General features: G+C 43.5%; 1 protein-coding gene across 3 annotated transcripts in view; it reads right to left on the reverse strand.

Moving 5' to 3' along the window:
- The window catches only part of MPRIP (myosin phosphatase Rho interacting protein), an 845,921-nt gene that overhangs the window by 368,924 nt on the left and 464,450 nt on the right, over positions 1 to 12,547 (reverse strand). For all 3 annotated transcript variants that reach the window (XM_078665226.1, XM_078665225.1, XM_078665227.1), the window contains exons 10-11: positions 10,141 to 10,197; positions 8,313 to 8,381 (exon numbers count right to left, since the gene is read on the reverse strand). In XM_078665226.1, the coding sequence (XP_078521352.1) occupies positions 8,313 to 8,381; positions 10,141 to 10,197 (126 nt within the window). The remainder of the gene's footprint in view (positions 1 to 8,312; positions 8,382 to 10,140; positions 10,198 to 12,547) is intronic.

Below are 12,547 nucleotides of genomic sequence, written 5' to 3' on the forward strand. Positions count from 1 at the left end.
AAGAGGCAAGGCTCTGGACCTGGTCTATACCAGACTAGCACAAACTACCCCAACTTCTACCACACAAGAGGCCAGCGCTTCAGAAGTTGTGGAGGCAACAAAGGCCATGCCGGAGGCGGCAATGAGAACGGTGAGTGTGTTACTTTCCACTCAGATCCACATTGGGGGTCGTTTGGAGGAGTTTACGAAAGTCTGGGCTTTCCTCAGCTCGGATACGTGGGTCCTGCAGATGGTGCAGGGCTTCCACATAGAATCTTACGACTGCCCTCGTCAGGCATCATAACCTCGGCCCATTTGCTTTTCAGTCTGCGATGCAGAGCTTATCGACGAGGAGGTCTCCACGCTTCTGTGAAAAGGGGCCATCTGTCAATCGGCGCTGCATCACAACGGTTTCCTCAGCAATACTTTTCTCATCGACAAATCAGACTGTGGCCGGCGCCTGGTTATCAATCTCCGGGAGTTGAACGGGTTGGTATACCGCCACTTCAAGATGGAGGGGATTCACCTCCTTCGGGACGTCTTGCTCCCATTGGACTGGATGGTGCGGTTGAACCTGGAGGACACCCATCTGGTAGTCCCGATATTTCCTTCCCATCATCTGTTCCTGCAGTTTTGTTGGAGGGGGCATATTTACGAGTCCACCACGCTCCCCTTCGGCCTGTCCTCCGCACCGTGGAGCTTCACCAAGGTACTCCATCCGGCGGTGGAATTCCTCAGAGCCCAGGCCTTCCGTATGATCGTGTACCTGGATGATATCCTGCTCATGGCACAGTGCCCCCAGGAGACTGGTCAAGCCGCTCCAGCTAGCGGTAGATCTCTTGCAGGGACTAGGGTTCATGATCAATGAAAACAAGTCGGTCCTCTCCCCAACTCAGAGGGTGACCTTCAAGTTTGTTGTGGACTCGATACAATCCTCCTTAAGCCTCCCATCAAGGAAGATGGGCAAGATCCGCCACAAACTACGCCAGACAATACCTTTAACAACACAAAGAACGAAGTCCCGCCCCTCGGTGACGACATGTACGCAGGATTGGGTAAAACCCAGGAAGGAGACCCCTGGAGACTTCGGAGCAGGCGTGTGGAGTGAAGGAGACACGGACGGAGTGCTGGTGATCAGGACGAGACGAGAGGACGAGGGGGGAAAGCCAGGAGGCCAACGGACCCGTGAAGCGCTGTGCCACACTCCCGAGGGAGGAGTGTGGCTGCAGCAGGTACGGCAGCGGTTTGCGGGGTGGGTAGGGAGACGAGGGACCTCGGGTTCCTCGACCCAGTAATATCGGGTGTTGGTGCATTTCTATCGCACTTGAAGAATCCTATTAGCGTAAAAACCCACCTAGTGTAAATAAACCTTCCCTAACACCGACCTTCACTCAGAGACACTTCTGTTATAAATAGCACAACTTCACTGGTGTCCCTCACCCCCCGGTTTCTCTTTGGGGTATCAGACATAGGACCGCGTTCCTGACAGTCTGTTTTTCCTCTCTTTGCACGTGGCGAGAACGGGCAGTAAGAAAGACCTGAAGAACTCCCGAAGCCAGAGGGACCTAGGAAAAGGAGAAGACTGCTCCAGTAATCGTACCACTAAGAAGCATATATCACTCCTTAGCCACCACGGATCCCGCTGAATTTCAGAGAGACAGACTCACCACCCGTTATAAAAAAAACCTTTTTCAAAATAAAACCTTACCTACCCCGATCTAGTCTCCAGCCCCTTTCTGGTACCACGCCACACACTGCTAACTACGGTGGCCAGAGTCCGCCCGTAAGCTGACTAATTAATTCATGGTATCCATACGAGGCAGCTGAGCTCTCTGTTAGGGCTTCTCACATCCTGTAATAGAGTCCTATAGTTCTGTAGTCTAAACGCAAGTCTCTATTTCGTGTTAGCAGAGCCATGTGACCTGCTTTCTAGATATAGGCTTTTTATTTTTTTCTACTGGTGACATCTGAGGCTGATAGTAGTAACTTCAGAAGTCTTACTTTCCTGCTAACAGCACTCGCTTATGAATAAGGTGGCCCCTGCAGTAGCAGCTTTTCTAACTCAGTACATCCCACTCCAAGTGATAAACATGTTTCCATCGCATTCATTTTTGTATGACCACGTCTTGGACAACAAACACCATCTGGTAAAAGTGATTTGTGTTATTCTCCTTGTGTCACCATGCTCCTTACCTTTTATTTTTTCCCAATTAGCCTAGTTTCTGCCTTTTTATTCATATTAGTCAATACATATGCCATCCAAAATTCACAAGTTTATTATATTAACAGCATTGTACAAGAGAAGCAATGGAATAAAACACATACTTCCTATCACTTTTATGAAATATGTAAGTAAAGAAAACTCGGTGTGAACAACAGAAGTATGGGCATGGTCTTCAATGCTATGTCATGTAAAGTGATGTCCGCCCTCTTTCACAGCTGCCAAGCTTTCAGATTGCTATGTGTGATATTTTGATTTGATATAATTATGAGTCAGCCAACTCAGGCATTTGCAGCAGTTTTAAGATCTTATAGTTTCTTGTTGCTCAAATGAGTCAAATTTCTGATATTTATATGTTTCTCTCGTCTTCATTGCTTGATTTTCTGCTTGCAAGAAAGAGCCACTAATAGTCATTGAAATCTCACTCATAATTACAATGAAATTATGAAAATGTCACACATAGCAATTTGAAACCTTGGCAGCTATGGTTTCTCCAGGACAGGAGGCAAGAGAGCGGTTACGCCTTCCCTCCGTTCTCAATGATCAAGAGATCTGCAGCCCAAGTCCACCAGCTGGCAGTGGAGGTGGTAATGGTGACTCCGCTGTGGAGATCGCAAGATTGGTTTCCGGTTCTTCTGGAACTTTCTTGGGATTCTCCAATCCGACTCCCCCTGCTTCCACACCTTCTGCTGAGTCCGGATCAAGTTCCACATCACCTCCCTGCTCAGGGCTCCCTGCAGCTGATGGCGTGGTGACTTTCAGGCAGCGCTGGCTGCTTCCAGGCCTTTTGCGACCAGCTGAGCGTTTCTTGTCAAAGGTGTGGGCGGACAGCACTGCCAAATATTGTTACGCCTGGACAAAATGGGTTCGTTGGTGTCTGCGAAGGAACTTGGATCCGTGGTCGCGGACATCATACAGATTTTGAATTTTCTGTCTGACCTGGCCACAGAACGCTTGGCCTACAGCTCCATCAATGCAATCACGTCTGATATCTCGGCAGGGCACGGCCAGATAGGGGGGGCCCGGTGGGGGAGCACCCCTTCGTTTGCAGGCTGCTGCATGGGATTTGTCTCACCTTACCCCCAGAACCACGCTATTCAGCCTTGTGGAATGTCAATTTGGTCCTGAACCTGTTCTTATTCTGGCAACCCAATAAATCGCTCTCTCTAAATGAGCTCTCGGCCACACTGGAGATGGTGTTATGCTTGATCTTCTGTAGGAGTGTTTTCGATGTGAGGGCCCTGGACATTACTGCAAGGGTTTTCTCCCCGGACGGGTGGTCGCACCAAGTTGCTCACCCGCATGGTCTCATACCCGGAATTCCTAGACTCCCCTAAATTATGCATTGTACACTGTCTGAAGGCTTACTAGAAACTGACTCAAGAATTCCGCCCTCCGGGTGAGCGTCAATGGCTTATTGCTCTGAAAAAGACCCACAAAGCAGTCTCATCCCCCCACCATAGCCAGGTGGGTGTGGTGGGTAATGCAAGAGGGGGGGCATTGACACCAAGTAATTTGAGGCCCAATTGGCCAGGGGAGCCATGGCATCTAAGGCTTTCGGCTTGGGGGCGCGCGTTTGGAAGACCTTATGCAAGCAGCAGACTGGTCCTCAGACTCGACCTTCAAGAGGATCTACTTCAAGCCAGTGATAGAAGTTGCTCAATTAGTGGTAAATAAGCTTTAAACTAGATTAACCAGAGCCTCTCGTCCCGACATAGAATTAAAATTTGCCTAACAATGTGAAAGTAAGTTTCAATTCTATTAAGGAACCGGAGGTGAGGATTATCCTGACCGGAACACATTCTGATGCGAACCCTCCCTGTATGGTGGTAAGCAAGCAGTTTGTGATGTTCAAATGTACTGGAAATTGATTTTTAAGTGTCATGTTCAAGCCTCTCTGCTTTTGTTGACAGAACGCTTTTCAGTGTTCGCTGTTCAAACAGTATTTGTCCGGTCCCTTATGCTACCTCTCTTTTCAGGGACTGACTGTTTAAAACAGGACCAGTGAGGTGAATCCTTTGGGGTGACTCGCACGGAGAAAGAGGAGGTCCAGCCAGTGAATAATGACTATGTGGCCTGACGTCATTGACACTGAAAGGACTGTGGACTGTTATGGTTCCTCTCTATGGTTCATGGCAGTGTTTTTCTTCTGAGTTTTTTTTGTTGATAGCTGCTGTTGGAACTTTATAGTCAATAAAGTGAAGGAAGACAAAAGCATAATCCTCGCCTCCATGTCCTTAATAGAATTGGAACCTACCTTCACGTTGTAAGACAAATTTTCATTCATATCACTCAGTGCACTTAATATCACACTTTTGTTAACATGAGTTGCAGTAATGACAACAGAATATATAATAGTGGGACAATATAAGCATTCCAAATGGAATTTTAGTCATGACTTTGATCCTTCATATGCAGATGAAAAAACATATTAAGTACATATAGATGGAACTACATAAATTCTTCTAGAGGCTACCAATTAAGTACACGCTTCAAAGTTTTTGGGGATATTGTATGCACTTCAATCATTAATTAACGTTTTGTGTTTATGACTGATGAAAAAATGTTTTACTAATTAAGGAAACACTCCTTTCACACTACATATTTCATTTAGTAACAGTATGGACTTTCCTTATGAGTGTTGTGAATATCTAGAAAAACACCAATGAGTGTTTAAGCTTTTTTCTGTGGCTAGGAATAATATGAACCAGTCCTTTGCAAATTAATACCACAGCAGGAAATCATGAATGTAAGACGAACAAGCTATGAGAAAATATCCCGACGTCAACAGGCATCACAAGCACATCTCACGTATAACACCAATGTAGGGATTTGCAACAGGGAAATGCCACAAAGCTTCCCTCAATGCTCGATCTGTGTGCCCTCTTCATGAAACAATACAGTAAAGGGGGTGGTGAAGGGGGTGGTGATGGACAGAGTATTCCGAATTAATGCAGAACACTCCTACCCAGTCAAGAGATCAGGGCTTGATCCATCACCGTTTTTTAGCTCACTGCACCATCCCAGTTCAGAACCTGGCTATATGCAAATTAGTCTGTCCCTGGCCCAGTGCATCATGGGAACAGGGCAGACCAAACTACCAAGCCAATTCTTTCACTGGAAAGGAAACAAGCTTCCGGGGACCGGTTTCTGGCATTACAGCCGTCTTCGGCCCGGCTTGCTTGAATCCTGATGGTGCAGTGAGCAAGGGACTCGCATCAGAGTATACCCTTCCACGCTTATGGTGGCCAAAACGATACAGTAAAGGGGGTGGTGATGGACAGAGTATTCCGAATTAATGCAGAACACTCCTACCCAGTCAAGAGATCAGGGCTCTTCATGAAACAGGCAACACTCCAGAAGCATAAAATAAAACACTCACACAAGTAAATCTGATTCAAATTGTGCACAAGTACCATAATTATGTAGTACATAGCTCTCTTGAAAAAGGCCAATAAGGTGCTATTTTGGGCATGACCCACAGTCAGAAATACTGAATTCATAAAATGCCACAGTTTGTACAACTTCAATAGTAAAAATAGCCAAAGCAGAGCATCTAAAAAAGTTATTTGTGCTCATAAAATTACTTTTCAAGGCACAACGTTGAAATATAGAGCACTTATGCAGTGTCATCTTGAAAATGCACACAATGTCTCATTAAACATTTATCAAGTGATACATTCCTTCACTGTAAATCTTAATAATCATGCACAGTGATGTAACAAATATAATCACCAAAACTATAAAGAACAAAGAAGCAAATAAAAACAAACCACATACTATTTAAATCAGAGGTCTCTGTAGTCAGTTTTAGGCCTGGGCGTAGGACTAAGCTACACTCGCGTAGTTTGTGCAACTACGCTCTACGCGAATACCACGTAGCACAGTGCAAAAACGCGTAGCGGGCATTTTTTGCTTGCTCGAGGTCCTCAACGTCAAGTTGGCGACCGCGAGCGAGCAAAATAACATCCGGGTAAGACTTTTTCCTCGTTCGCGATCAGCAACATCAAGTTGGCGATCGCGAGCGTGGAAAATAAACCTCCCGGCGAGATTCTCAACGCGAGGTGGTCAGGTTTCTCATTGCGAGTGGTCGCGTATGCTCGCGACCGCTTGCAATTAGAAACTACCAGTCCGCGATGAGAAAGCTGCCACTCGAGTACAAATCTATTGAGCGGAAGAAAACGACCGCTTGCACTGTGCAAGATGCGGTTTGCACTGATTGCACCGTGCGGATAAGCATCCGGCACTGTGCAATCAGTGCGAACAGCATTTTGCACAGTGCACTTCGCGTAGCTTGCGTAGTGCTCTTCGCATAGCGCTACTACGCCCAGGGTTAGTCAGTTTACACCTAAAGAGCAGGCAAATAGAGCTCCCTTAACTATTACAATATGGCTTTCAATGTCTCAACCCATGTCTGAGTAGTTACATAGGTTTCCTCTGTGGTTTCTTTAATGGAAACTTGAACTGGGGTTAAAGTATTGGCATATACTGCTTCTTAAAGCAGAGATAAAATAATGAAACAAATGCCCCAGTGAGGCACAGTGCCATTGGTTTTTAGCACTGAGCAAAAGGCAATTCTCCTCTAGTAGAAAACATCAGGGGAAAATGACAGATTCCGAATGATTATCGCATGGTGATACTGGATGTGACATCTTTTAACCGTGGGTAACCTTATAAATGTAAACTGAAAGTTGGTCAGGGCAGGAAAAAAGCAAATTTTCCACCAGGACAGGTTGCCTCGAAGGCTATTTTGCCCTAATGACTATTTAAGGGGAAAAAAAAATCTTCAATTTTTCCAAATTCTAGAGATGTAGTTAATAAGAATTTTAATTAATTCAACCTCATACCGTGAAAGAAAATGCTGGTGACAATGGGAGCTCCAAGCGGGTTACTAGATTTAAAATTACCCTAATATCCCCTTTGCATGGGATCCAGTTATAATTTCTGGGTCTTAGAAAAATCACATTGCAACATCCAATGGTGCAAAGGGAATCCTACTCACACCTGCAAATTACTTCAGAAAGCACCATCCAATAGGGGTTTATCGTACAATTAGGGGTGTGTCAGACCAAGAAAAGAGTGTTCAATGCTCAGAAATTTGGAGGGCCAGTGGTAGCGCTTTAATGCTCACTTCTCAAAGCCAAGCTCACATAATGAAGCTTGTAGCCACGTCTTCGCATCACGATTGCTGACCAGGATGGGTGCTGACTGCATCATCCGCCGAGCCTTAACCGGTGAAGGCCATCCATGACTGCGGGGTTATATCCACAAGGAAAAGGCTGCAAGCTTTTCCAGAAGCATAATCCACAATTAACAAAGCTACAATACACTAACGCTGGTACTTAATTTTTCATCGCAATATAACAATCGTCACGAAAAGCACTTTTCTGGCTGCTGAGCCGTGAAGAAAAAGTGCTGTTTCTTGAGGATTGTTATGATGAAGCAGTTATAACATGATCGAATGTATGGCGTATGATTTTGCTACAAACTCATCGGATATATAGTCCATTATGTTGATATGTTGAAGTTTTGTTGACAGGTGACAGAATAAATGTAGAAATAAATGCATAAATGGTTCATGCTTTTTTATAGTCCTATGTCTGGATCGCTGAAGAAAATGACTTCCCTGGAAAATGTTAAGGACTGAACTTAATTTTTAACAAATGTTTTCCCTGATCTTTCACTACTGTGCAGACATTCTCACAACCAAATAAAGCTACAAGAAACATTCAAATTCAAGACCCTCATCTCAGGACACAAACTCTGAAAGATTCAAGGCACTTCTATGGAATTATGCGCTATTGAAACATAAATTTGACACACAAAAGGTAGTTCATTGATATTTGGATGAAATCCGAGAACAGGAAGGGAAGAATTAAAGAGGAAAAAAGGGAAAGTAAAAGAAAGGTAAAAACATAAAAATATAATATCAAATTTAAAGGTAAAATGTACCCTTTGTTTAAAGTCATTTGTGGTTAATGCTACTGACAAATAAAATTAATTTTAGATAAGAAAAAAGGACAGACAGACTCAGGATCACAAACACAGACTTAAGGAGCACTCAACACACACACCATATTTTAAGGGGTGCACATCTCGACAGCTAACCTACCTCTTCCGCCACTGAATCCCTGTAGTATCGAAGGCTCTTATCGGTCAGCACAAACCAGTGTTTCTTCCACTGGAAAGGAAAAGCAATGGATTATTAGTATTGCATTGTGTTCTCAAAATAAAACATCTGTGTTACTTGCCCAGGCTGAATTTTTTTTTACCCAGATATATACCCAGCTTCAGAGCTTTTGCATTTCTGTAAACAGATGTTATCTGCCCTCTTTTCTTATCAGCACAATGTGGGCACTAAAAAAGGTGTTCCCCAGTAAAAAAATGTATAATTGGACTCAGCAAAATAAAAATCCTGTGTGGACTATACTTGTCTTTTTAACAGCACAATTAGTTTAGAGTAAAAATCCGAAAATATCTCCCTTTATATTTCTCCCATTCTCTGGGATTTCCCGGCTCGCAGTAACCTAGCACCTTATGTCAGCTGAGAGAGCCCATCCCATTCCACTTTCACTTAACTACATAATACTAGCACATACAAAGTTGGGAGGTTGTGGATGTATATCTTCCACTGCTTTTGCAATTACCTGTTATTAAACCAAATTGTCCCTTCCGGGATCCTTAGTAGGTTTGAATAATCTAGAAATTCGACTATGTCAAGAAGAATATTTCACATTTATAACTGTTAGAGATTATGTCAAATCATCAAGACAATTTGAAGCACACTGAGGCCTAAGTAGTAGAACAGAACTGCAATAACAAAGGTGTGGAGTAAAATATCTTCCGTCCATACATTATGACCTTGTTTAATATATACAATTACCTCTTTTGCGTGTAGTGTTAACCGAAAACTTAAATGAAGTGCTGATTCCTATAACTTCCTCAAGAGGAAAAGAAAAAGGCAATGCTTGGATGTGAACGATGCAAAGCACAGAATCTACTTAAGTTCACTTACACCTGCTGCCCTTGACAAGTTAGAAGGCTCATAAAGCACCAGGACTAGAACAAATAGTGCACATTTTGGGCATGTTCAAAAGTTTGGTGATTTGATTCTAGGTTTCCGCTACAGGATTCTAGGTTTTCACTACAGGATTTCTAAGCCACTTTTTTATTTCAAAACACCTAGGATTCGCAATAACACGTGGCAATTAATTCAGGAAACCCTTTAATAACCTTTTGAGATAAGAGTCCTATTTTCATACATATATGTTTTTGTCTATAATGGGTCAGCTAATGCAGTGATTTTAGCTATAAATAATCCTGTCATTAGATAGGAACTGTTGCTTTGTAATAGTGGGAATTGACTACATTTCAACACAAACTTTTTTTTATTCTGTGGAGGTCCATTCATTTTTTTTGCTCTATTAATAAAAAGATTATTGTTTCCACTTCTTTAGAACTTCCACAGCAGAGCCAAACATAATTCAAGGACATTTTTCTAAGTCATAAACTTTCCCTCACGCCATCTTACCCTTAAGGAGAATGTCTGAAGCACACACTGCTCCACGACGCTCAGGTTAATATTTTATGTAAAGGTACGCTTCACTGAGGAAGTGCAAGACAACACCAACAAGGAGCATAGTCTGAAGGCCAAATACATTGAAATGTCTTCGCAAATGTCAGATTGCTAGGGGCACCAAGACAGATAAACCAGCAGAGACATTTGAAAACAGCTTTCATGTAAAAAAAAAAAATGTAAATGTTTTAATACAGCAAAAAACAAAACACTTAAAGCATATAACCGAAGGGCAGAAGGAAAAATAAACTAAATTTGCAAATTCACCTTGGTAAGGTAAATACAATTCAGCGCCCAGAACAAAAATAAGTGCACTTCGGATATGCTGCAGATGTAAAGAGAGATTGTATCTGTTGGCACTAACCTGTCCATCCTCATAGAGCTTGGTGAGCCATCCTTTCTTAAAGTTCAACAGGTCAGGCTGCAGGGTAAGAAAGGAAAAAGTTAAGTATGATTTGAGCGACACAACCAGAAATCCCACGTTCTAGAACAATTAAAGTTGTCATCAATGTATATATCTACTTTTCCAAAGTCACAATCTGCTTTTCTGGTTTTATTCTTGTGTAGGGAAGGTCTGCTTTCTGTAAGATGATGTAAACAGCTGTTCTTTGAGCTTCATGTACACAAAAGATACAATTACGGCTTTAGCCCGAAATAGAACTCTTGCAATTTCAGGTTTAAAGACTGCATAACACCTTATAAAGAAATTCATTTGACCCTATACTTATTTTGTTTTTTAAGGACGCGCCTGTTTGTTTTCTAACAACTGTTTTTACGTAGAAGTTGGAGTTGCCAAGCAGTGACTGTAGGGTGCTGCTGTTCTGAATTTAACTGCTGTAGGGGAACTTCCAAACATGATACGAAAACACAACCATAAACCTTGGGTGGCATGTGTACGGTAGGTTGCAACAACCATATGAAAACAAAAGAGTAAGAAATCCAACTTAATAATCAATATTTCAGTAGATACAGGGAGGATTAGAGACCACAGAAACTTTTCATGCTGTTGTGGCTTGAATGAACGTGCAATAATTGTTAATCCCCACATCCAGTAACAAGAGAGAGTGAGAAGGGGTGAGTGAAGAGGAGAGAGAGAGAGAGAGAGACAGAGAAGAGAAAAGGAGGGAGAGGAGAGAGAGAGAGAGAGAGAGAAGAGAAAGGGAGAGAGACACACACCCACAAGAAGAGGAAAGAGGAGAAAGACGGGGAGGGAAGAGGAGAGAGAGATGGGGAGGGAAGAGGAGAAAGAGAAGGTGGAGAGAAGAAGAGCGAGCGCAAGAGAAAGACCAGCCAAACTCTTTGTGATTCTCTCAGCAGCCCCATCGGCGTCCTAAGAAGTACCCAAGCCCCGTTCCAGTGACCTCTCTCAGAAGCAAAGAGCACTCTTTGAAGGGTGCTGGTGAGACTTGCTCTCCTTCCTCAGTCCATCTCCCACCCATCTCATAGGAATGTAGCAATCCACAAATCTGTCTGGGAGAATGCCTCTATTTACAGACAGCCCTGGGTTGGCCAAAATGGAACCCAGACTCTTCTGTGTATTGTACCAAAGGCACACATACATTCAGTGCATTCATACAGCATCCACACAGCACTGTATCCTTGCTGTACAGTACAACTCACAGCCACACATACACCCATACAATACATTTAACATGCACACACTGTGCAGCACTGTATCTGTCATGTACTGTACTACTCATAGGCACACATACATCCATTTAACATGCATGCACTGCTCAACACTACATCCTTAATGTGTTATACCACTCATAGGCACACTTCACATTCGCAAATCTGTCTGAGGGGAGACCTCTACTTGCTCATGCTCCTCCAGTCAGCCTTGGGTCTCACAAAATGGAACACAGAGGCTTTCATTTATTTGACTCCTCATAGGCACACATACACAGCACACATGCAACCACACGGGTGCTGCACAGTGCTACATGCTAACTTGATTTAGACCATGGGTAAGTTACGCACACAGCAGCAAAACTTTACATGTGTGAGAGTGCTGGCTCTACTCCAGTGACACAGATAAAAAGGGTCTGTCCCCTCCTACTGATCACACCACAGCAAGCTGCCACCAACGCGCTGGTGCTACTTAACTCCTGGTAAACACAGCAGCCTTTCACCACCATGAGGGCTGCACTTTGTAAACTTGTTGGACCAGGAGGGGTTCCCAATCTGTGAAACAAGCCTATGTGCACATGAATGATCCGTGTTCGTCCAGGACTACAAAAATCAGCACCATTGATCCAAGAATCGTTGTAGCTGGGACACTCTGGGTAGGGGGCAAGTCCACTACCGTGCAAGAGAGGGACTTTCCCATCCCACCTACCGCTTTATGTAATGTACCCAAGTAAAAGACAGTTAGGCTATAGCAAAATATGAGGGCACACAGTGCGTACCTCTGGGATAACAGACAGATGCTGAACCTTGCAATACCAGACACAGGCCAGATTAGTGTGATACCATAGACAAAATAAAAGTTAGTATACCTGTATCCCTTGCGGTCTGACTCAAAGGAAGTATATGCCTGTTTATCATGCAGGCGACATTACCGTCACAATACCTCGATAATCAGACTGTGGTCAGTGCTTCTGAATCACTTTTACCCACGAGGGATACAGTAGCAGTTTGTACACATATCAGGAATTGTACAAAGCCACTTCAGTACACATCCTATCCTGAAAATTAGGATCACCTCTAGCACTTGCCCGTAAATGAATACATGTTTTTGGCATTCCAACTACATTTACGTGATGTCCTGC

This window comes from Lissotriton helveticus, chromosome 10, assembly GCF_964261635.1.
Source record: "Lissotriton helveticus chromosome 10, aLisHel1.1, whole genome shotgun sequence".
NCBI classification, from domain to species: Eukaryota; Metazoa; Chordata; class Amphibia; order Caudata; family Salamandridae; genus Lissotriton; species Lissotriton helveticus.